Below are 21839 nucleotides of genomic sequence, written 5' to 3'. Positions count from 1 at the left end.
TGAAAGTATCTTCAAAATCCGACTCTTCCAGAAGTGTCAGATTTCGGGTTACCGACCATGTCCTGTGATTCCACTACTTTGTAGCAAAATAGGAACAGGAAAGGGAAACCACAGTAAGGGCCCTTTCACACGGGCGATCCGATCAGATCCGCCTGTCAGTTTTTTAGGCGGATCTGATTGGATCCTCCATGCAGCTCTATGGGGCAGCGGATGTCAGCGGAGACACCTCCGCTGACACCCGCTGCCATCCGTATCCGATCCTGTCCGTGAAATCTGGATGGATGGAAACCCTATTTTTCCATCCGTTCAGTGATCGGATGAGAGCGGACAGGCGGTCCGCTCTCATCCGATCCCCCATAGAGGGCAGCGGGGGCTGAGACACCTCCCTCTCCGCTCTGCAAGCGGAGACGGAGCTGTCATCCGCCGGCTCAGCGGGGATCGCGGATCGATCCCCGCTGAGCAACACGGATCCGCCTACGGAGGCGGACCGTGTGAAAGAGGCCTAAGCCTGAAGTCTCTAGCAATCCCCTCTAGCATTACTAATATTGAATATTATGTGTGGTGTTGTCAGGGACTGCAGTTGAACTACACTATACCTTGTTATTTGACAACCACTGATTTGCATAATGTGTATCATCAAAATACTGAACAGAAAACCTAAAAAAAAAAAAAACAATACAATATCAATTGTAAGTCTATACTTACTATAGATACACTATAGTTTTTTTTCAACTGCTACTAAGAAGTTGTTACACAAAAGAAGAATATGCTAACAAATCGTAACACAAAATATTGCTTAAAAAAAAAAAAAAAAAACAAAGGTTTCCAAAACATTAAAAATAAATAAAAAATAAATTATTAATTTTTTTGAACGACTATCCCAGAAAATCTATTTATACAAGTGTGATGTGGAAACAGAAGTTTGCATGTTCATACTTCAATGATGGTAAGACACCTACAGGTCAACTAAGCAATTGCAATACCAAAAAAAAAAAAAAGCAGAGGTTGATTTAGTAAATCATCGGAATTAAATCACAGAGTATATTATATTCAGTTTACACCGGATATTCCCTCTGCATGTGTGTATGTGTATCTCTTTATTCCCTCATACATCTATGAACACAGGCTTGGGTGAAAATTGTTGAGACATTTTCTTTTATATATATATATATATATATATATATATATATATAAATATATTTATATTTATTTATTTTTTATGCAGAATTTACATTTGTATATTTCCAGACAGTTACAATACATCTACAGTTGTCACTAGACTGGCAACATAAAAGTTTGTCGGTGTATTAAGTGGAAGAACACCTGGCTTTTAAAAATGTTCCCATCCCTTCCTCCTACCTATTTTGTCCAACCTGTATAAAAAAGGTCTGTATTTTTTCTCTCTTTTTATATATACTCCGGTCCAGTCACTTGACAATGTTAGTGAGCTGCTACTGCAGGGTAGAGGAGAATGAACCAACATAAGGTGTGCCATGAGAGCCTATAGATGACATCATGGCCAGGGATTGGAAAGGTGTCCACACACAGACACTGGACACCGTGAGCAGTCCTTGCAGGGTACCCTGACCCCTGCACTTCATGTGTTATACCTTGCAAGGAGTGAGGAGTGATCTCTCTGTGGGACTGGGGATATTCTATATACCAGTAAAAAAAAGGTAAGAGTAGTAAGAAGACTAAGTAAAAGGGGATCTATTCTATGGGGACCTGCCCCGGCCCAGCCTGGCCTGCTCTAAGGGGGATCTATATGGGGGACCTCACCCTAGCCTGCTCTAAGGGGGATCTATATTGGGGACCTGCCCTGGCCTGCTCTAAAGGGGGATCTATGGGGGACCTGCCCTGGCCTGCTCTAAAGAGGGATCTATGGGGGACCTGCCCTGGTCTGCTCCAAAGAGGGATCTATGGGGGACCTGCCCTGGTCTGCTCCAAAGGGGGATCCATATGGGCGACCTTCCCTGGCCCGCTCTAAAGGGGGTATCTATATGGGGGACCCTGGCCTGGCCTGCTCTAAAGGGGGTCATGTTGGCTAAATAAAACAGAGTGTTTTTTGAAGGCTTTAATTTGAAATATTTTTTAAGAATAGATACAGTTAGGCTTTTCTTCCACTTTAAATTCTAACTCATAAGTGTAGAATTCTTGGTCTATTGCAACAACTTTTTTCCTTGTAGGAACAAGAACATTTTTTAAACATGGAACTCTCGAAAAACTTTAGAGACTTTCTTCCAGGTCATTATTGCTGTCTTTTTATAAACCAATACTTTATACCTGCGCACCCTGGATTAATCAAACAATCACAGTGAAATCTTATTAGTGCAAAGTGAGCAAAAACAATATAATATAATAAAACACAATTAAATTAAAATTAAATTAAACAAAATTAATGTCAATTTAAGTAAAAAAAAACATGATTATTAAAAAATACCAGTGAGTTAATTAATGTGAATCAAATTTGTATAGCAATATTATTAAAAAAATGAAGCAGCAGGTTTGAAAGCCATGATAGGCAAAATTATGTGAAAAGTATATATTGCTATAAAGTAAACCGCATTCTCAAACACTGTTTAAATCGTGCTAATAGGTATATTGTCCATCAACACCAGTGTACTTAAGATAGTGACCTATTTGTGAAAATTCCAACTCCTCCAAAGAACCGTGAGCTGTGATGAGTGATCTTCCACCACTGGTAAGAAATACCTACTCACCAGAAGTTACATTTTATTTGCATATCCAACCAATGAGGTCTCCCCCGCGCCAATAGATATTCTCAGCTAGTGCCACTATTCCAGTTAGACACCAGGATTTATGCCATAGAATGAAAAAAACAAAGGGCCCTTCATAGTATAGTATTTTCCATTTATTTAATAGCGCATTGTGAATTAAAAACACTTACAAGATAGTATAAAGCAAGGAATCTATTTATACAGCAGGGAACGCCGTTCCGCGTTCCACCTGCGTTCCAAGTATGAAAGTGACGTGTCACGTTGTATTTTCCCTACGCGTGTTTCGTCAGAGCGTCCGACGTCATTTGAAATTGGTTAATTGATACATGGGTTGAAAATGATTATAGGTGGGTACTATTCTGGTAATATTCTGATCCCTCTTCATCACCCCTAGGGAAACTCCTGGGTGTCATGGTTTAATTGGTTAGAGGGGCTTTTAAACTAGGTGATGGGGGGGAGGGTACAGATGTAGAATTAGCCAGTGGAAAGCAAGTTTCAGAGGGCAGAAATGGGGGCATTAGCGGTAGGGTGTTCGGAGATCCTATACCCAGGGTGGGTATGGGGAAAAATCAAGAGAGCAGTCTAAAAACATCAAATGAGGATATATGTAACCGGTCAAAATTAAGAGGTTTGTATACCAATGCCAGAAGCCTGGCCAACAAGATGGGAGAGCTGGAGCTGCTGATGTTTGAGGAGGACTTAGATTTTGTGGGGATAACTGAGACTTGGTTTGACAGCTCCCATGACTGGATGGCGACCATTCAGGGGTATTCCCTTTATCGCAGAGATAGAGAAGGTAAAAAAGGGGGAGGGGTATGTCTGTATATTAAGAACAGTGTACAGGTAAATATGAGGGATGATATTAATAATGGAGCTAAGGACGAGGCAGAATCCCTATGGGTAGAGCTTCAAAGGGAAGGCACGGTGGGAAGGTAATATTGGGCATATGCTATAGGCCCCCCAACCAGAGGGAGGAGGGGGAGGTGGACCTCATTTTACAGATAGGATTGGCAGCAAGGATGGGAAATGTCATTATAATGGGGGACTTTAATTATCCTGATATACAGTAGACTGGGCAGAAGGAACCGCACACTCAGCCAAGACTAGGCAGTTCCTAAATGTTTTGCAGGATAATTTCATGGGTCAGATGGTGAATGCACCGACAAGAAACAATGCAGTACTTGACCTACTGATTACCAACAATGCAGACCTGCTCACGGATATAGAAATACGGGGAAACTTAGGAAACAGTGACCATGGGTTAATAAGTTTGAGTATTAATTACAGTTATAGGAAGCAGAGGGGTAATATAAGGACACTGAATTTCAAAAGAGCCAATTTCCCAAAACTGTGCTCGCTGCTAGAAAATATCAATTGGGATAGAACCCTGCGAACAAAGAACACGGAGGAAAAATGGGAGTGCTTCAAGAGCATACTTAACAAGGGGATTGACCAGTGCATTCCAAAGAGAAATAAATTTAAAGGAGCAAAACTAAACCCTGGGTGGCTAAACTCCAACATAAATATGCATATTAGTGCTAAAGAAAAGGCCTTCAAAAAATACAAGACCGAGGGGTCATTGGCAGCATTTAAGCATTACAAAGAGTGTAATAAGAAATGTAAAAACGAAATCAGGGCAGCTAAAATAGAACACTAGAGACATATAGCGGAGGAGAGTAAAAAGAACCCCAAGAAGTTCTTTAAGTATATAAACAGTAAGAAAGCAAGGCCAGAACACATTGGCCCCATAAAAGATGACAAAAGAAATATGGCCAATGAGGACAGAGAAAAGGCGGAAGTGTTAAATAATTTCTTCTCTTCAGTCTTCACAAAAGAATCGGGGGCTACACTAACCCAGCTTGTAAGGCCGAACTAAACAACACACCTCAGGAAGTGCCACCATGGCTAACAGAAGATAGACTTAAAACAAAACTAGAGAAACTTAACATAAATAAATCACCGGGACCAGATGGCTTGCACCCCAGGGTTCTTAAAGAGCTCAGCCAGGTGATTGCCAAACCATTATTTTTGATCTTTAAGGATAGTTTACAGACGGGTATGGTGCCAGCTGATTGGAAAAAAGCCAACGTGGTACCAATATTTAAAAAGGGGCCGAGGTGTATCCCGGGTAACTATAGGCCGGTCAGCCTAACATCTGTAGTCTGCAAGATTTTGGAGGGGATGTTAAGGGACCACATACAAGACTTTAGTAATGAAAATGGTATTATTAGTAGTAATCAGCATGGATTCATGAAAAATCGTTCTTGCCAAACCAATCTATTAACCTTCTATGATGAAGTGAGCTGCCACCTAGATAAAGGTAAGCCTGTGGATGTGGTGTATCTGGACTTTGCAAAGGCTTTTGACACCGTTCCCTACAAACGCTTACTGTACATACTAAGGAAGGTAGGTATGGACCATAAGGTGAGTACCTGGATAGAGAACTGGCTCCAGGGGAGAGTCCAGAGGGTGATGATTAATGGGGAGTACTCGGATTGGGCAGGTGTGGAAAGTGGGGTCCCCCAGGGTTCGGTCCTGGGACCAATCCTGTTTAATTTATTCATAAATGATCTAGAGGAGGGGATATCTAGTACAATCTCAGTATTTGCGGATGATACTAAACTAAGCATGCCAATATCTTCTGGGCAGGATGTGGAAACCTTACAAGCGGACCTGAACAAAATAACGGGGTGGGCAACTACATGGCAGATAAGGTTTAATGTTGAAAAATGTAAAGTAATGCACTTGGGGGCCAGAAACCAGAAAGCAAGCTACTCACTAGGGGGGGAACCTCTGGGTGAGTCTAGGATGGAAAAAGACTTGGGGGTACTGGTAGACAACAGGCTTGGCAGTGGCATGCAATGCCAAGCCGCTGCAAGCAAAGCCAACAGAATACTGGGATGTATAAAAAAGGGGATTCACTCCAGAAATAAAGAGATTATTCTCCCACTCTACAAGACTCTGGTCCGGCCACATCTAGGGTATGCTGTCCAGTTCTGGGCACCCGTCCTCAGGAAGGATGTGCTGGAATTGGAAAGAGTCCAGAGAAGGGCAACAAAAATAATTAGGGGAATGGAGGACATCAGCTATGAGGAAAGACTACAAGCACTGAACCTATTCTCTCTGGAGAAGAGACGATTGAGGGGGGATATGATATCAATGTACAAATACTGTACTGGCGACCCTAGCATAAGGAACAAACTATTCAGAGTAAGGGTATACAATAAGACACGTGGCCACTCACTAAAACTAGAGGAAAGGCGGTTTAATCTTAAAATGCGTAAGGGGTTCTTCACTGTAAGAGCGGTAAGGATGTAGAATTCTCTTCCACAAGCAGTCGTATCAGCAGGAAGCATTGATAGTTTCAAAAAACTATTAGATGGGCACCTTAGAGACCACAACATACAGGGGTATACAATGTACGGTTAACAGCAAACACACACACACATCATAGGTTGAACTGGATGGACGGATGTCTTTTTTCAACCTCACTAACTATGTAACTATGTAACTATGTAACTAATTACCACCAGATGGTCTCGAGGGGCCATTGTGCCCATAGTAACCACCTTTAGCACCACCTCCAGCTGCACACCCCAGGTTTGATGCGGGTCCCTTCGGGGTGGGGGCCGATCTCTGACCAGCACTCTCATTCCTGACACTTCTCACTGGTGATGAGTTAATCACAACCCCCCCCCCCAGGTGGTGTTAATAATATTATAATTGAAGAATCTCTTTGAGATGCTCAAAGTAATATGCCTTAGGTGCATTTACGCTTGGCTTCCTATAGAGGGAGCCGAGTGAGGTTCATTTTATTATATTTATCAGTATAATTACCAGTTATAATGGGCAGTAGATTGGTCTACTGAATTAGTAATTTAATCCGGCGGTTGTTTGATACTGTTTTTTAATAAGCTGTATGAGGATTGCAGGAGATTGGATATCCTGGATCAGTGTCTGTATAAATAGAGAAGGGCAACGTGTCCCCTGATGACGTTGGGCGTTCTGACGAAACTCGCGTAGGGTAAATACAACCTGACACCTCTTCCTCTACTTGGAATGCAGGTGGAGTGCGAAACGGCGTCCCTGCTGTATGTATAGCTTCCTTGCTTTATACAATTTTGTAAGTGTTTTTAATTCACTATGCGCTATTAAATAAATGGAAAATACTATACTATGAAGGGCCCTTTGTTCTTTACATACTATGGCATAAATCCTGGAGTCTAACTGGAATAGTGGCACTAGCGGAGAATATCTATTGGCGCGGGGGAGACCTCATTGGTTGGATATGCAAATAAAATTTTACTTCTGGTGAGTAGGTATTTCATTTACCGGTGGTGGAAGATCACTCATCACAGCTCATGGTTCTTTGAAGGAGTTGGAATTTTCACGAATACGTCATTATTTTAAGTACACTGGTGTTGATGGACAATATACCTATTAGCACGTATTAAACAGTGTTTGAGAGTGCGGTTTACTTTATAGCAATATATACTTTTCACATTATTGTTGTCTGTATGTTCACAAAGGAGATCTATCCAAAGCTCCAGAAACAGGAAGTGATGGGAAACAGACAGGGGCATAGATAAGGGGGGATACAGGCATCCAAACTACCCCCACAGCATCAGCAGTGTAGCAGCTATTGCTAACAATTGAAACGCACTTGAAACACTTGCAGGCATAGATACTGCCTCCTGCCATACCTCAGAGACAGGTAGCTGCATTTAAGAGCTACGAAGGCTTCTCTTATCTCTCCCTCATCTCCAGTCACATCACCCAGCCAAGGGAGGACTTTCCTTCACTTTGTGGGTTTCATGAAGGGGTTGCAATCTACTAGTGGAAGGGATGAGATCTGTACTGGGGGGATTTGTACTAGTGGGGGGAAGGGGGCTATCTGAACTGAGGAGGATTTTGGCTTGGGGACGGAGATCATTTTTTGTTGTACTCTGTCTACTGACCGGTGCATTACACTCTTTTGACTAATACACTCTCAGGGAAATTCAGAAAAGTCATGATGGCACATTTCTGGTGGTAGTTTGCACTGGTGTCAATATCATTACTGACACCTGTGGCAAATTTAGATAGTTCTTACTACTGCCACTAAGATTCTGTCGCTATGGCAGCATCAAATTCTTAAAGAATTATCAGGAAACTGATGGTAATTAAGATCAATTCTGAGCTGATGTAAAGAGGTAAGCCAGTACTCAGAGCAGGCCATGTTTGTGCTGGGAAGCTGTCATATATGTGACTGCTTCCCTCACAGTATTGTATCCCTGTCCCCATTCAGCTGTCACTCAGAAGACTCTCCATCAGGTCCACTTAACTTTTGATTGACAGCATGTAAGAAGAGCTTTGGGAATGACATGAATTGGCGCCAAAAGCAAAAGTCCCTGCCCTACTCCCGTTCTTTGCTAGAACACTATCTCTCCTGCTGAGGAAAAACCCTCCACCATATTGTGCCCCACTCCATGCCAGAGGCCTCCATAAAACATTTGTTTGGCCATGTGCCTGTCAGTGTGGTGGACACAGTGGCTAGGATGGGAGGGCAGGAGTTACCACACTCCAGTGTGGGCATTCCTTGCCTCATGCAGACACAGACAGATTCATGTACCTGTCTGTGACAGGTACATGAACTTGGCGCAAACACTGATATTTTCCCCGTGCCCCAATTAAGTTCTAAATAGTGTATGTGACATACAGTACATAGCATACCCTGACCCCTGCACTTCATGTGTTATACACTCTTGACCCCTGCACTTAGTGTGTTAGGCATTCCTGACACCACAACACCATGTCTTATACACTCCCAACCCTACTTCTCTGGGTCTTACACAGCCCTGACACCTGCACCCTACTTGATCCCTATACACTGTGCATACTGCGCTCATGACCCTTGTGCTTTGTGCATTACACAATCCTGATGCCTTTGCTCCCTGGGTTACTCACTCCTGACACCTACACACTTTGGACATCTGACCCCTGCACTTTGTGTAACATGAACACCTGACCTCTTCACTGTATAAACAAAGCTTTTCCAGAGCCAAGGTGTCAGAGCTGCAGCCGCTCCTATTTTCACCCTTCCTGATTCTGGGTTCTCACTCCCACTCATGAGTGCAGGAGCTGCCGTCCATGGCACAGGGCTCTTAAGGAATGGTACGGGTGGCCGTTCCTTCAGAGTGCATGCGCCAGTGATGTCACTGGCTGCATGTACAGTAAATATCTCCTAAACGATGCCCGTTTAGGAGATATTTACACTACCTTTAGACAAGCCTTATTATAGGCTTACCTATAAGTAAAATTATGTGATGGAAGTTTACTTCCACTTTAACCACTTGCCGACCGCTCACATGGAGCGTACTGCGGCAAAGTGGCTCGTTCCCGTCCAGCGACGTAGACCTACGTCGCTGGACTCCTCCCCCTGTAGGCGGCGCTCGCGTGCCGCCGGAGGCGCGCTCCCGCTGTTTTCATTCACAGCGGGAGTCGGGCCAGGGGAGGAGCAGCGGCGATCGCCGCTGCTCTGCCCCGATCGTCGGGGAATCGAGTGAGGAGATCCGCCCGCCTGTGTAAACAGAGCGGGCGGATCTCCATAGTGACAGGGATTGACAGATCGGAGTGTTCAGCATAGCTGAACATCCGATCTGTCCTTCTGTCACTCAGTCACCTCCCCCCACACACGTCAGTAAGCACCAGGCATACATTAACCCCTCCCTCTCCAATAAAATTAACCCCTTCACTGCCAGTGCCATTTTTACAGTAACAGTGCATATTTATAGCACTGATTACTGTAGTAATGTCACTGGTACCCCCAAAAGTGTCAAAAATGTCAGTCAACGGTCCAATCTGTCCGCCGCAATGTCGCAGTCCCGCAAAAAAAAAATCGCAGATCACCGCCATTACGCGTTAAAAAAAAACACCAAAAATGACAGACATCTTTCCCTTTGTTAGTAAACGCAATAACTTTTGCGCAAACCAATCAAAATACGCTTATTACGATTTTTTTTTACCAAACATAGGTAGCAGAAAACAAATTGGCCAAAAATTTAAAAAAAAATTGATTTTTACATTTTTTTGGGGGGGAATTTCATATAAAAAAATGTTAAAAATATTGTTATTTTTTCAAAATAAACGCTCTTTTTTTGTTTATAGCGCAAAAAGTAAAAATCGCACAGGTGATCAAATACCACCAAAAGAAAGCTCTGTTTGTGGGAAAAAAAGGACGTAAATTTCGTTTGGGTACGGCGTCGCACGACCGCGCAATTGTCAGTTAAAGTCGCACAGCGCCGAATCGCAAAAAGTGGCCTGGACGGAAGACAGCAAAATCCTCCGGTGGTCAAGTGGTTAAAAATGGTTGCTCTGAGGTTTCTAAGTGTCTTTTTGGCATTCACTTATGGCACAATAATTAAAGAATATTTTTGGGGAACAAGGACTGTAGCATATGTTATCGTTTAGGCTGGGTTCACACTAATGCGAATTGGATGCAGGTTTCCCTGCATCCTATCCGCATGTCAGGAGACTGTGACCGGCTCTCAATGGAACCGGTTCACACAGCTCCAGGACGGCTGCAGAGTGGTTCGCAGAAGAGTCCCGTGCATCTTCTGGTTCCATTTCAGGTCCGAATCCAGCAAAAAATTTGGGCCCGATTCGTCCCTGAAACAGAAGATTTACTGGACCCCTGCTTTGAGCCGCTCTGCACAGCAGTACGAACCCAGTCTTACACATAGAGTAGACTCAAGTTTTAAATCCCACCAACTGTATAGGTTATTTTGCCACACCCACAATCTTTCGTGGCGTGCGCAGCTGGCCACCAAATGATTTTCCTGGCTTTCCTTGATTTTCCTGGCTCAAGGCTGAACACCCCCAAGGTGAATTTTCCTTGTATGTGTATTTTCCATGACAGTGATTGATTCTCCACTCATTAATTGTTTGCTGAAAGTCACATTAATTATTTTATATGCCCCTATATAAGCCCCTATGACCCATATGACCAGGTGAGATGGTAATATGGTGACAAATTGCAGGTCAGATGTACCTGTGAAGATTCCATGAATGATCTCAGATGTGTTTTGAGCTGATCTTAAATGCACCTGAGAGCACACAATCGTCCATAAGCACTTAAGCCCCGTACACACGTACCGAATGTCGGCTGAACGATCGGCCGTCTTTTGTCCGGTGCTGTCCTGTCGGTTGAAAAGTGCTAAAGACTGCACACGAATTTTGTCGGCCAACAACAGCCGACTGCAGAAGTGATGTCATGTGATGGTTAACTTTCCGTGTGTTTTTTCTTCTCTGAGCATGCCCAGTCTTGCTCATCTGCTGTTAGTCGGCCGAATTCTGTACTGACTGGCGAACAATCGGCCGTTCTGGTGACGGCCAACAAAAATTTTATAGCCTGCACACCCGATTCTGTTCGGCCGAAAAGTCGGAGTCGGTTGTCGGAAGCATCATACTAACAAGCCAACAATCGGCCGATCGTTCGGCGGACGAATATTTACGGCCGACAATCGCTACGTGTGTACGGGCCTTAAACCTATGGCTAAGTTTACACTAGGCTCACCGTGAAACAGTGTGGGCTATTGTTAGCTCTGGCAGGGGGACGTTCAATGTGTGTTTTACTTGGTTTTTCTTTCTAGATATTTTTTTTCTTTCTTTTTTTTGAAGTTCATGTCTCTGCACTGCAGCAGGATGTGTTGTGCTGCTGTGGGTTGACATGTGGTGTCATCCACTGTACTGATAGTAATCAGTCTGTTCTACAGTTGACCAAGATAACTGTCATCAACATAGCTGTAAAAATGTTTCCTTTTATATACTGAACATCGTGGTGAATGGATTGCTGCATAGCTGCTGTATTTTGCACTTTTGTGAAATACATCCATTCATCTTCAGAACTGAAGTTCAGAATAAACTAGTTATAACATAAAATGTGAGTTTCCAACATTTTGTACAATGTTTAGTACAGTATGTGCTAGTTCACACTTGTGCGATGCGGGAACACTGCGAATATGCAGCGTGTTCCCGCATCGCATCCGCACCTCTGGCAGTTCACTTTGCCATATGCGATACGCAGGGGGTGTCAATTAAATGTTAACGACACCCCCAGTTTGATCGCATATCGCAGTGCGATCTGACAGTACGCACAGTATCGGATCGCACAAGTGTGAACCACTGTGCGATCCGATTCTACTGCGGCTCAAAAAAAGCCTCCTGTGTGTGTTTGGTGCGGATACAGTGCGAATTCAGCCATACAAAGTGTATGGCTGAACTCGCATCCGCACATGAGATCGCATGTAATGAAGGAGCAGTGCACTCCGAATTACATGCGGTCTCCCAAGCCGCAATAATGTGAACCGGCACTAAAGGAGAAATACTTTGTTTGTTTTTTGTTTTTTTATGCCAAATTAATTCTTTGTTAGGCTGAAACATTTTATTTTCATGTTCAGAGTATTTCCATTGGATGGATGGCAACTAATTAACTTTTGTTTCTTATTAGGATGTTCAAATATGTATATCCATAGAATATAAAAATAACCCCTAATTTATCCTGGATTCTGGCATTGCATTCAGATGATGCCGAGGGTCTTAGCATAGGACAAAGGTGTTGATTTACTGAAACTGAAGAGTGTTAATACATGGGAGCGGAGGGAGGGGCAGAGTCCAGCTGTCTGTGTACAAATCTAAATACCACAATGTGGGTGGGCACATTGGTTAACACACAGCTGCACTCAGAGGCAGAAAATACCTCTAAAAGTAGTGATTTTTTTTTTTTGCCCATGTACATGAGGCCTGTGGAAACAGAACACAAATGCACACACTATCAATGTATGAAATATATTGCTTTATTTGCTTTTAATTCCAAATGATTCAGTACCAACCAAATAGATTAAGTACATGTCTTAGAGCACTAGAACACTGAGAAGATGAAGTTTGATTCTCCCTAGGATAGTTTCTCTTCGTACACCAGATCCCTTGTTTATAGCTTTAATTTTCAATGTTTTCTGGAGAAGATCATTGGCTTCAAGGCCCTCAAAATAGAAATCTTCATTGAAGATTGGGTTTCGGCTTCCTCTGATCAAGGTGCTTCTTTGCTTTTGGTTTTTTCCAGGTACAATTGATAAGGAAATACTGCAATTAATGTGTTTGGAATCTACAGACTCTCTGTAAAGTCCCTCGGCACTTACAAGTCGGATACGGAGCCTTAGGCTTTCAGCTCTATATTCAGTGGACAAACGCAATATTCCTCCTGTGTCCAAGGTTAAAGTTTTATCCATAGGGAACTGCTTCGGAGTTAACAGGCCGGTGGGTGAATATGTAGGAGGGTGCAGTGTCCACTCTTGGGAAGGTCTTCGGGTGACACATGGGCTGCTGTCTGCTGAGCTGTCTTCATCAGTGGACACTGAGTTATTCCTGAAAGAAGACTTGCATCTAACCTTCAAAGCCCTTGAGAAGATTTTTTCTTGGTTAAAAGCTTTTAACAGGGACATAGGGAGGGATCTGTAAAGAAGAGGAGAGCTTAAAGGTGATGACTCAGTGGATGAAGTTGTATCACTATCTAAAGTGCCAGAACGTCGCAGAGGCCTTGGTTTTGTGGTGAACTTATTCTGTGAAGTTGCTTCTCTGCAGGAAATGGTATTAGATCGAGATCGAGGTAGCAGAATGGGTGGATTAGCAGGATCATTGTGAAACAGAGACTCTTTTCTTCTTGTGTTGGGACTTTCCAACAAGGTGCAAAACCCATAGCAGGTAGGCGCTTTAAGAAGATGGGGTAAGGACAGAGCAGCCTGTGATTGAGGATCAGCATTAGTATTATCTTCTTCAAGAAATTCGTCAACACTATCCACTTGGATAATATGTGTATCAAAGGAGCAAGGCTTTATTGCTTCAAATACTGAGCTACTGAGGTCAGGGATGGACAGATAATGGAGACTTACTTTAAGGTCTTTCTGGCTTTGATGCCTGGGAGGTATGCAAAATTCAGGTATTCTTTCTGGTGTTAAAACATTTGTGAACGTATTAGGATGATGTCTCTGTGTTTGTTTTCCAACCATTGTCTTCGCAAAAGTTTAACAGCCAAAAACCATTCAGTGACATGTACAAAGCAGAAAGAGTGTGGACATGCTGAAGAAAAAAAAAAAAACAAGAAATTACCGATTAAAATGGTGCACAAAAATTATACTGGACCTTATTTTTACTTGTAAAACTTAAAATGATTCTAAAGGTTGTCATTTTTAAAAAAATAACAAACATGGTATACTTACCTGCTCTGTGCAATGGTTTTGCACAGAGCAGCCCCATATCTCTTCTATTTGGGTCCCCCTCTGGAAGTCCTGGCTCCTCCCCCCTGCTGAGTGCCTCCTATAGCAAGCCTTTTGCTATGGGGGCACTCAAGCAGCCTCACTCCTGAGCCATGGGCACACACACAGAACAGTTTGGCCCCGCCCCCTCTCTTTCTTCATTGTCCCACTGGCTATGATTGACAGCACCAGTAGCCAATGGCTCCCATTGCTCTGTGAGCCAATAAGGAGAGAGACCTGAGAGAGCCGCTGCTCTCATGCACATCACTGGATCAATATCAGGTAAGTAAGGGGGACTGTGGGGGAGCTGCACCCAGAAGGTTTTCACCTTAATGTGCAGAACACACATTAATGTGCAGAATGCATTAGAGTGAAAAACCTGCTGCCTTTAAAACCACTTTTTGAAAAATGTGTCTGTGTTGCCTAATACTCATTGAACTGATTACCAAACCTAATGCATTTGCAAACAGCATTGTTTCAATTTCTCATCAATGTATGCATAAAGATAAGCCCAATATGTAGATGTAGAAGATCAGAAAATTTGTGTATTAGGACTGCATGATTCTCCATAGATCAGACAGATGTATACTGTACATTTTACCTCCTTTTTTGGTCTTTTTGGATAGAGCAGGGGTCTCCAAACTTTCTAAACAAAGGGCCAGTTTACTGTCCTTCAACCTTTAGGGGGGGGGGGGTCGGCTCGGGGTCAGTGGTAATAGAAAATGTCCTGGTGTTAATAGGAGTAAACCCTCTTTGGTATTAGGGAAAGGAATAGTGCCCCATTGTTGGTGTCAGTGGGAGGAGGACAAGTGCCCCATTGTTGGTATCAGTGGGAGGAGGAATAGTGCCCCATTGTTGGTGTCAGTGGGATGAGGACAAGTGCCCCATTGTTGGTATCAGTAGGAGGAGGACAAGTGCCCCATTGTTGGTATCAGTGGGAGGAGGAATAGTGCCCTGTTGTCGATTTCAGTGGCAGGAATTATGCCCTACTGTTGCTGACAGTGGAGGGAATAATGTACCATTGTTGGTATCAGTGGGAGGAGGAATAGTGCCCCATTGTTGGTGTCAGTGGGAGGAGGACAAGTGCCCCATTGTTGGTGTCAGTGGGAGGAGGAATAGTGCCCCATTGTTGGCGTCAGTGGGAGGAGGAATAGTGCCCCATTGTTGGTATCAGTGGGAGTAGGAATAGTGCCCTGTTGTCGATTTCAGTGGCAGGAACTATGCCCTACTGTTGCTGACAGTGGAGGGAATAATGCACCAAGGGCCGGATAAAAGCAAGCAAAGAGTCACATCAGACCCCTGGTCTGCAGTTTGGAGACCACTGGGATAGAGTATGGAAGAATAAAAACCCCTGTCAACCTTTCATTGCTGTGTCCCTGCTGGGTAAATTAACCCTTTCCATATATTTTACTGACTATTGTCATCAAAATAAAAAGTGAGGGGAAAACCAAAATGGGGACAAATATTTCATTGATGAGGATCTGAGATGGGAATTCCCTTCACTTTCGGAAGATTTCCTCTTACTTTCTGTTGAAGCTCCAGGGCAGAAAGTCAAGGGAAATTTCTGCATTGGGACAGAGACTGCAAACAATGAATCTTCTTATACTCCATCCAAACCTACTTTTCCTTGGTGTTAAAAAAACAAGTGAAGATGAACACTGACAGATACTGTATTTCACTCATCAAGCTAGTTTAGCATTTATATGTAATAACTTTTGTTCCACCCTTGATTAAACATTGATAGACCCAAAGCCAAAACAGCCTGCTGTCACGTGACGCGAGTTTTTTTCTTCGGTGCAATAATACATAACATGCAAGGGTACAATAAAAAAAAAAAAAAAACTATTGTTTTTATATGTAGCACTGCCCCCTAAAGGACTGCAGGATTGTTCACTTTTCGGATCCCCCTGGGTTACCTTTAGTAACTGCATGCAGAACTTAACACTTTAATTTTCCGGCTCAGTCAATGAACAGTCTAGGGGTTTTGGTTGTTTTTGTTGTTTTATTATAAATAGGGATAGGAGAAGGGAAGAGTGGGATACTCCAAAACTTGAACTATTCACAATGTTGAGGACTTCTATCTGCGGATGCAGCTAGGCCGCAGTTTCACCTTGCCACTAGATGAATATGAGGTAAAGTTCCTGAATATACACTTGCTTAGCACTTATCTTCAGAGTACTCGATTAGCACCCCCTTTCACTCTACCAGCTGACACCCGTCCTCTGACTACTCTACTCCGGGGTGGCCCCCTTCCTGCTCAGGCCCTTTGACACGATCCCCTATACTCACGATACTGTTTTTCCAGGTTCTCCAGTGTCTCAAGCCCTCTAGTCAGCTCTCCTGGACCTCTGGGTTCAGCTCCTTCCTTCTGGCTCACCAGACCGACTGCCTGTGACCATACACCAACCACTGCAGAAGAGGAGGCAGCCGCCACCCCCTTCTGGGACTCTGCTCACCAGCCAAAGACCCCGAGCACATGTGCTCCTGGCTTTTATACCACACCCCAAAATGCACCGAGACAGCAGTCTGTGCCAATCACTGGGGCTTTATCAAAACCTGTGTACCCATTGGTCAGGTTTTCTCCACTGTCCAATATGCCTCCCTATTGGACCAGTGTGAAACACTCCCCTAGACCAGATGAATCACATACTGAGCACCATGAGCAGACCGTACTCACAGATCCTGCTCTCTGTTAAGCAGAAAGCAATATGGAATTTGCCTGCTGCTCCTCTGATAGGCAGACAGAGCCAAAACTATACTCACTCTCTAGCACCTACCTAGGAGGGTGCTACATATATGTGCCCTGTTCACACCACAATCCTGATATCATGTGTTTTTTGTCTGTGCAGGAAACGGCATACACATTTTCTGCAGAGAAAAAATATGCACATGATACTAGTTTTTATTCCTTGAATTTGCGATGGTGCTGAAAACGAAAAACGAAAAACCATTAAATGTAGTGGTTGTACTTGCAGTTCGTTCCGCACTCCTGTGACCCGTTTTCAGCAGATAGCGGGCTGAAGCCCGCTGTCGGCTGACATCAAATAGCCAGTCCATGCTTGGGACAGATCGCGACTACATGGACGGGATCCACCCACATGCCTGTACCAGCACCCGGCCCAGCTTCTCTGCGAGTTGCTAAGAGCCTGAGCCAGCCACTCCCCACCCCCTCCACAGCCCAGAGCTCCAATGAATGCTGGAGGGGCAGAGCAGACAGTGGTGACTAACAGTCACCAGCTCTCTGCTCAGGGAGCTCTGAGAACCGAGCGATCGGAAGTGTTTGATCGCTCGGTTCTCATCTTTAGAGCCAGAGAGGACAGATGCAGCATCAATTAGTATGATTCTAAAATAAAAAAAATCCATACTTCTCTCTTAAGGGTGTGCTTTTATTCACTCCCCGAAAGAGTAGGACCTTTCCATGAACCCCCAGGGCACAAGGCTGACAGGGACAAGGGTATGACTTCATCCACCAAGCCAGAAGGACTGTCCGACTCCTCTCCTCATGGCCAGCAGAAGCCGACCACTGAGTACTAGGTCGAGGGGTTCTCCCGAAGAGAGCCCCCCCCCCCACCCAGGTTCAGGGGAGGAAGGAATCTGTTGGCCAAACATCCTCCCCCTAGGCCCGTGGACTAACACCTTCCATCCAGTGAGAAAAACACACACAAAAGTGAAGGTGATAAACGTGAGGAGAAAAATAAATTAAAATAAATAAAGTGGCCTTACAATGTGCACTGGCTAAGCCCAGAGGCCTAGTAGCAATCATTGCTCGGACTTACCTAGAAGGCCTGGTCCATGAAGGCGCAGTGCAGAAAAAGCTTTTAGTGCCGTGACCATGTACCTATTCACATCGAGGGGTCCCACACACAAGTGTTACTAAGAGCACCCCTAGGAAGACCACTCCCAGGAGGCACAGACACCGCAGACTCTCTGCCTTCCCAGCCCATGGCCAGACAAGTTAGATCTATTTAAATCAGGAGGAACTGGACCCATACAGTTTTCCTGGGGGAATTACTCCTGTGCCCCAACTGCCTGTGGGTGCCCTGGGGCCCCCATCATACCAGCAGCGATACTATATAGCCAGCCATTCCAGCCCCCCGATAAGACAAGAATAATGGCATAGCACCCCTCCTGGACACAGATATGACCACATACTACACTTGATAATACCAGTGTTTTGGTGAGAATAGGGCACATAGAGAACAATTGTTTTCTTTGTACCTTTGCAGTTACAATTGTTTTCTTTGTGCCTTTGCACAGGTACAGAAAAACGCACGTCTCTGCAGATGGTGTGAATGCAGCCTCAATAAGAGGCTGTGCAATGCTGGGCAGGGCAATATGCACTACAGTGAAGCTCTTCAGACTAGATTTGATGGTAAGTATTTTACAAAGTGCGTTACACGAAGGAGGAAAGCTGCATAACAAGAACAAGTTGTCCCTAGAGAGAGCTAGCTTTTGCTCTTCTCACAAAATCAACGTAAACCCTATATCGGGTTAACAATGCTATGTGCCAAATTTAGCTTTCACGGTGTAATATACAGTAGCATATTATTATAGTGGGTTTTTTTTATTTTACTTGAAGATTTATGAAACACTCCTTAGACTCTGTTGGAATAACTTGAGAAATAGATCACCTCCCCTGGTACCAATACTTAAAATGGTCGTAAACCCTTACAAGGCCTCGGGTGATAAACAGAGAAGAAACAAATCCTCCTACATAAGTGTTACCTGTTTATCTGCGGCCCTATCTTCTGTACATCCGTTTTAAAGGAGTTGTAAAGTCAGAAGGTTTCTCATCCTAATGCATTTTTTGAATTCAAATAAAAAGCAGTCTGTGTGCAGCAGCCCCCCCTCAGCCCCCCTAATGCTTACTGGAGGTCCCGTTAGCTCCAGCGATGTTGTAGGAATGTCTCGGCTGTTTGGCACTCCCCTCCTGATTGGCTGAGACAGCAGCGTGGCGCCATTGGCTAATGCTGCTGTAAATCAAAGTCAGTCAGCCAATGAAAATAGAAAGGGAACAGGGCCGAGCTGCAGCTCCCTGTCTGAATGGACACACGAGCTGTGACTCGGCTCAGGTGCCCCCATAGCAAGCCGCTTGCTGTGGGGGCACCCAACAGGAGGGAGGGGCCAGGAGAGCCAAAGAGGGACTCAAGAAGAGGAGAATCTGGGCTGCTCTGTGCAAATCCGCTGCAACAGAGCAGGTAAGTATAACATGTTTTTTTTTTTTTTAATTTAAAAAAAGAGACTTTACAATCACTTTAGGTCCAGAATTTGCACAGCATTTCGGAGCTTCCAAAGGCAGCTGACGGAGATCTGATGTCACATACTGCAAAACTCAGAAAAGAGAGCTGAGTGCCATCTGAGACCATAGTGGAGGGAAGAGACACCCCCCTTTACACAAACTCATGGAGAAACACGCACAACTGAGGATGTCAACCCTAGACTGAGTGCTGGAGCTTCCATTCTCTGCCCCCCTTGATTTGCAGTCTTTCAGGAATGACTCATGCAGATAGCAGGATAGGAAGGAGATTGCAGAGAGAAATCACACTCAGTGCCTTTGATTGAAGCAAGTACACACTATAGAAGGATATATTCTGTTCATTTTTAATTTCAGGGGTATAAAGATCAGATCATCCTGTTACTTTGCCCTAAATGTACAAAATGTTAGGTTTACTTTAAAATTACAGGAGAGGATCAGAGCCTTCGCATCTTGATCCGTGCACCTGCTTCTGCCCGCATGTCAAACTTTGACATGAATTTTGTCTGTGCTGGTGATGTGTGTGCATCCACTTCTATGGGCTGCCTGCATGTAGCTTCAAGGAGGATGCTCATGCATCTGCCAGCGACTTTGCATGGAGAAGAGGCCTAATTGCCTGTCTGAATAGTTCATATGTAGTTGTGGCTTCTGTGAATTTGAAGGAAAGGGGCTGCTATATAAGGAACAACATTCTTATATGCTTATGCGCTTAGATAACCTAAAAGAGATGAATGTTTTTTTTTTTTTTAGAATCATACTTACCTAGGTGGATGCAGCATCACTCTGATGCTGCATCTGTCCCTCTGCGCCTCTACACTGAGAACTGAGTGATCAAACACCACCGATCGCTGGGTTCTCACAGCTCTCTGCTCTGCCCCCCTCGCGCTCATTGGAGCGCTGGGCTGTGGAGGGGGCAGGAGTGGCCATCTCAGGCTATCAGCGGCTTGCTGAGAGGCTGAGCTGGGTGACGGTCCAGGCATGTGGGCAGATCCTGACTACATTATCACGATCTTGCCCGAGCCTGGACTGGCTCTGTGACGTTAGCCGACAGCGGGCTTCAGCTCGGGGTCTGCTGAAAACGGGTCACAACAGTTCAGAACGAACTGCACTCCTGTGATCCACAGGAGAAGTACAACTAAACAAGCTTTAGCTGTACTTCTCCTTTAGCACCAGATAACTTCTTACCCAAATGGAATTAATCAGCTAGGCTGCTGTGGTGAGCAACTTTTTTTTTTTTTTTTTTTATAGAAAGGGTCATAAAGATGCACTGCAAGGACATACTGATGATGGTAACAGTAGGCCTCTGCACTGCACTTCATTCTTGATGCAGTTACATTTGCTAACATGTACAACAGTTTGGGAAAAGCAACGATTGAAAGTGGAATACCTGTTTAAGTCTGAGATGGCTAGTTGTATGAGGTAATATATAAAGCATACAGTACATCTGTCCATTGGTTACCAGGGAGCCAAAAGGTAGAAGCTGCTTAATGTGCAGAGTCAGCTGCCGGTAATGGATGCAGTAAAATCAAAAGATAAGAAAGAGCATATTACTCATTCCTATTTTTTTTCTCAGCATCAGGATGTCCCCGTCATTTTGGGAGCATTCAGTAAGTAATTCTAATATATATATATATATATATATATATATATATATATATATATATATATATATATATATATATATATATATATATATATATATATATATATATATATATATATATATATATATATATATATCTCTGCAAATAAGTCAATGACATGTAGTTGTATATAATTCTGTACATATTCTAATAATACAATAGAATGCCCTGTAAAATAGGTGTGTGCAATTCTAGATTTCTGATTTATTTATTTATTCACTCAGTAGCATCAATAGCTTAGCGCAACATACTTTGGAAATGAGATAAAAACCGCAACTGGACAAAAAAGAATTCCTGCATGAATTAAACTCAGTGAAGGTCAACATCCTACGTCACTTCTTTAATACATGTGCAAAATTCTAAAGACTGGGATGGATGGTTGCCAGCTGTATTGAGGAACCCTAATACTTGGCAACCTTTGTAAGTTTGCTCAATCGGGAGCAGTACTGTAAAACTGAATGTCCTTTTATTCTGCATATACGTACCTTACAAAAAAAGAGTACCTGTGAAGAACAGCTTAGTGTAGCTAATATTTGGTCACTGATCAAAAAATAAAAGTATTAATGAAAGATAAACACTATAAAGAAAGGATTGATTTATAAAAACCCACCTGTCCAGTTGACTGCAGCCTGTTGGTGCCATGATGCAGGTATCAGGATAAGAGGTGAGGTCAGTCTCCAGGAAGGGCTTATGTTCCCTTATTAATAGCTAGAAGTCAACCTGTGACCAATAGGATAGAGAAACATTAGCATATGTAACCACAACCCCTCATGTAGCACCATCGCATTGCCACATCTCTCATATTAACCTCTTCTGTACCTGAAAGCTTTAAATACACTCCACTATGTCATGGACAACATTGCATCGTGATTTTTGCAGCCAACATTTCTCAAACGCAAGATTTTTTTTTATTCTG

At 43.6% G+C, this 21839-nt stretch overlaps 1 protein-coding gene across 1 annotated transcript; it reads right to left on the bottom strand.

The window, feature by feature from the left end:
- Positions 1–12628: 12628 nt before the first annotated feature.
- LOC309555203 (C2 calcium-dependent domain-containing protein 4C-like) lies at positions 12629–21633 on the bottom strand (the record flags this gene model as incomplete). Its single annotated transcript, XM_082257074.1, has 2 exons — positions 21534–21633; positions 12629–13850 (listed from the first exon to the last, which is right to left on the bottom strand). The coding sequence occupies exon 2, from the start codon at positions 13778–13780 to the stop codon at positions 12629–12631; it is 1152 nt and encodes a 383-aa protein (XP_082113200.1). The 5' UTR covers positions 13781–13850; positions 21534–21633.
- Between the last annotated feature and the right edge of the window lie 206 nt (positions 21634–21839).

Source organism: Pelophylax lessonae (genome assembly GCF_965119305.1).
Source record: "Pelophylax lessonae genome assembly, chromosome: 4".
NCBI classification, from domain to species: domain Eukaryota; kingdom Metazoa; phylum Chordata; class Amphibia; order Anura; family Ranidae; genus Pelophylax; species Pelophylax lessonae.
The sequence above is the reverse complement of the archived record's forward strand: the minus strand, read 5'-3'. Positions and strand labels throughout refer to the sequence as shown.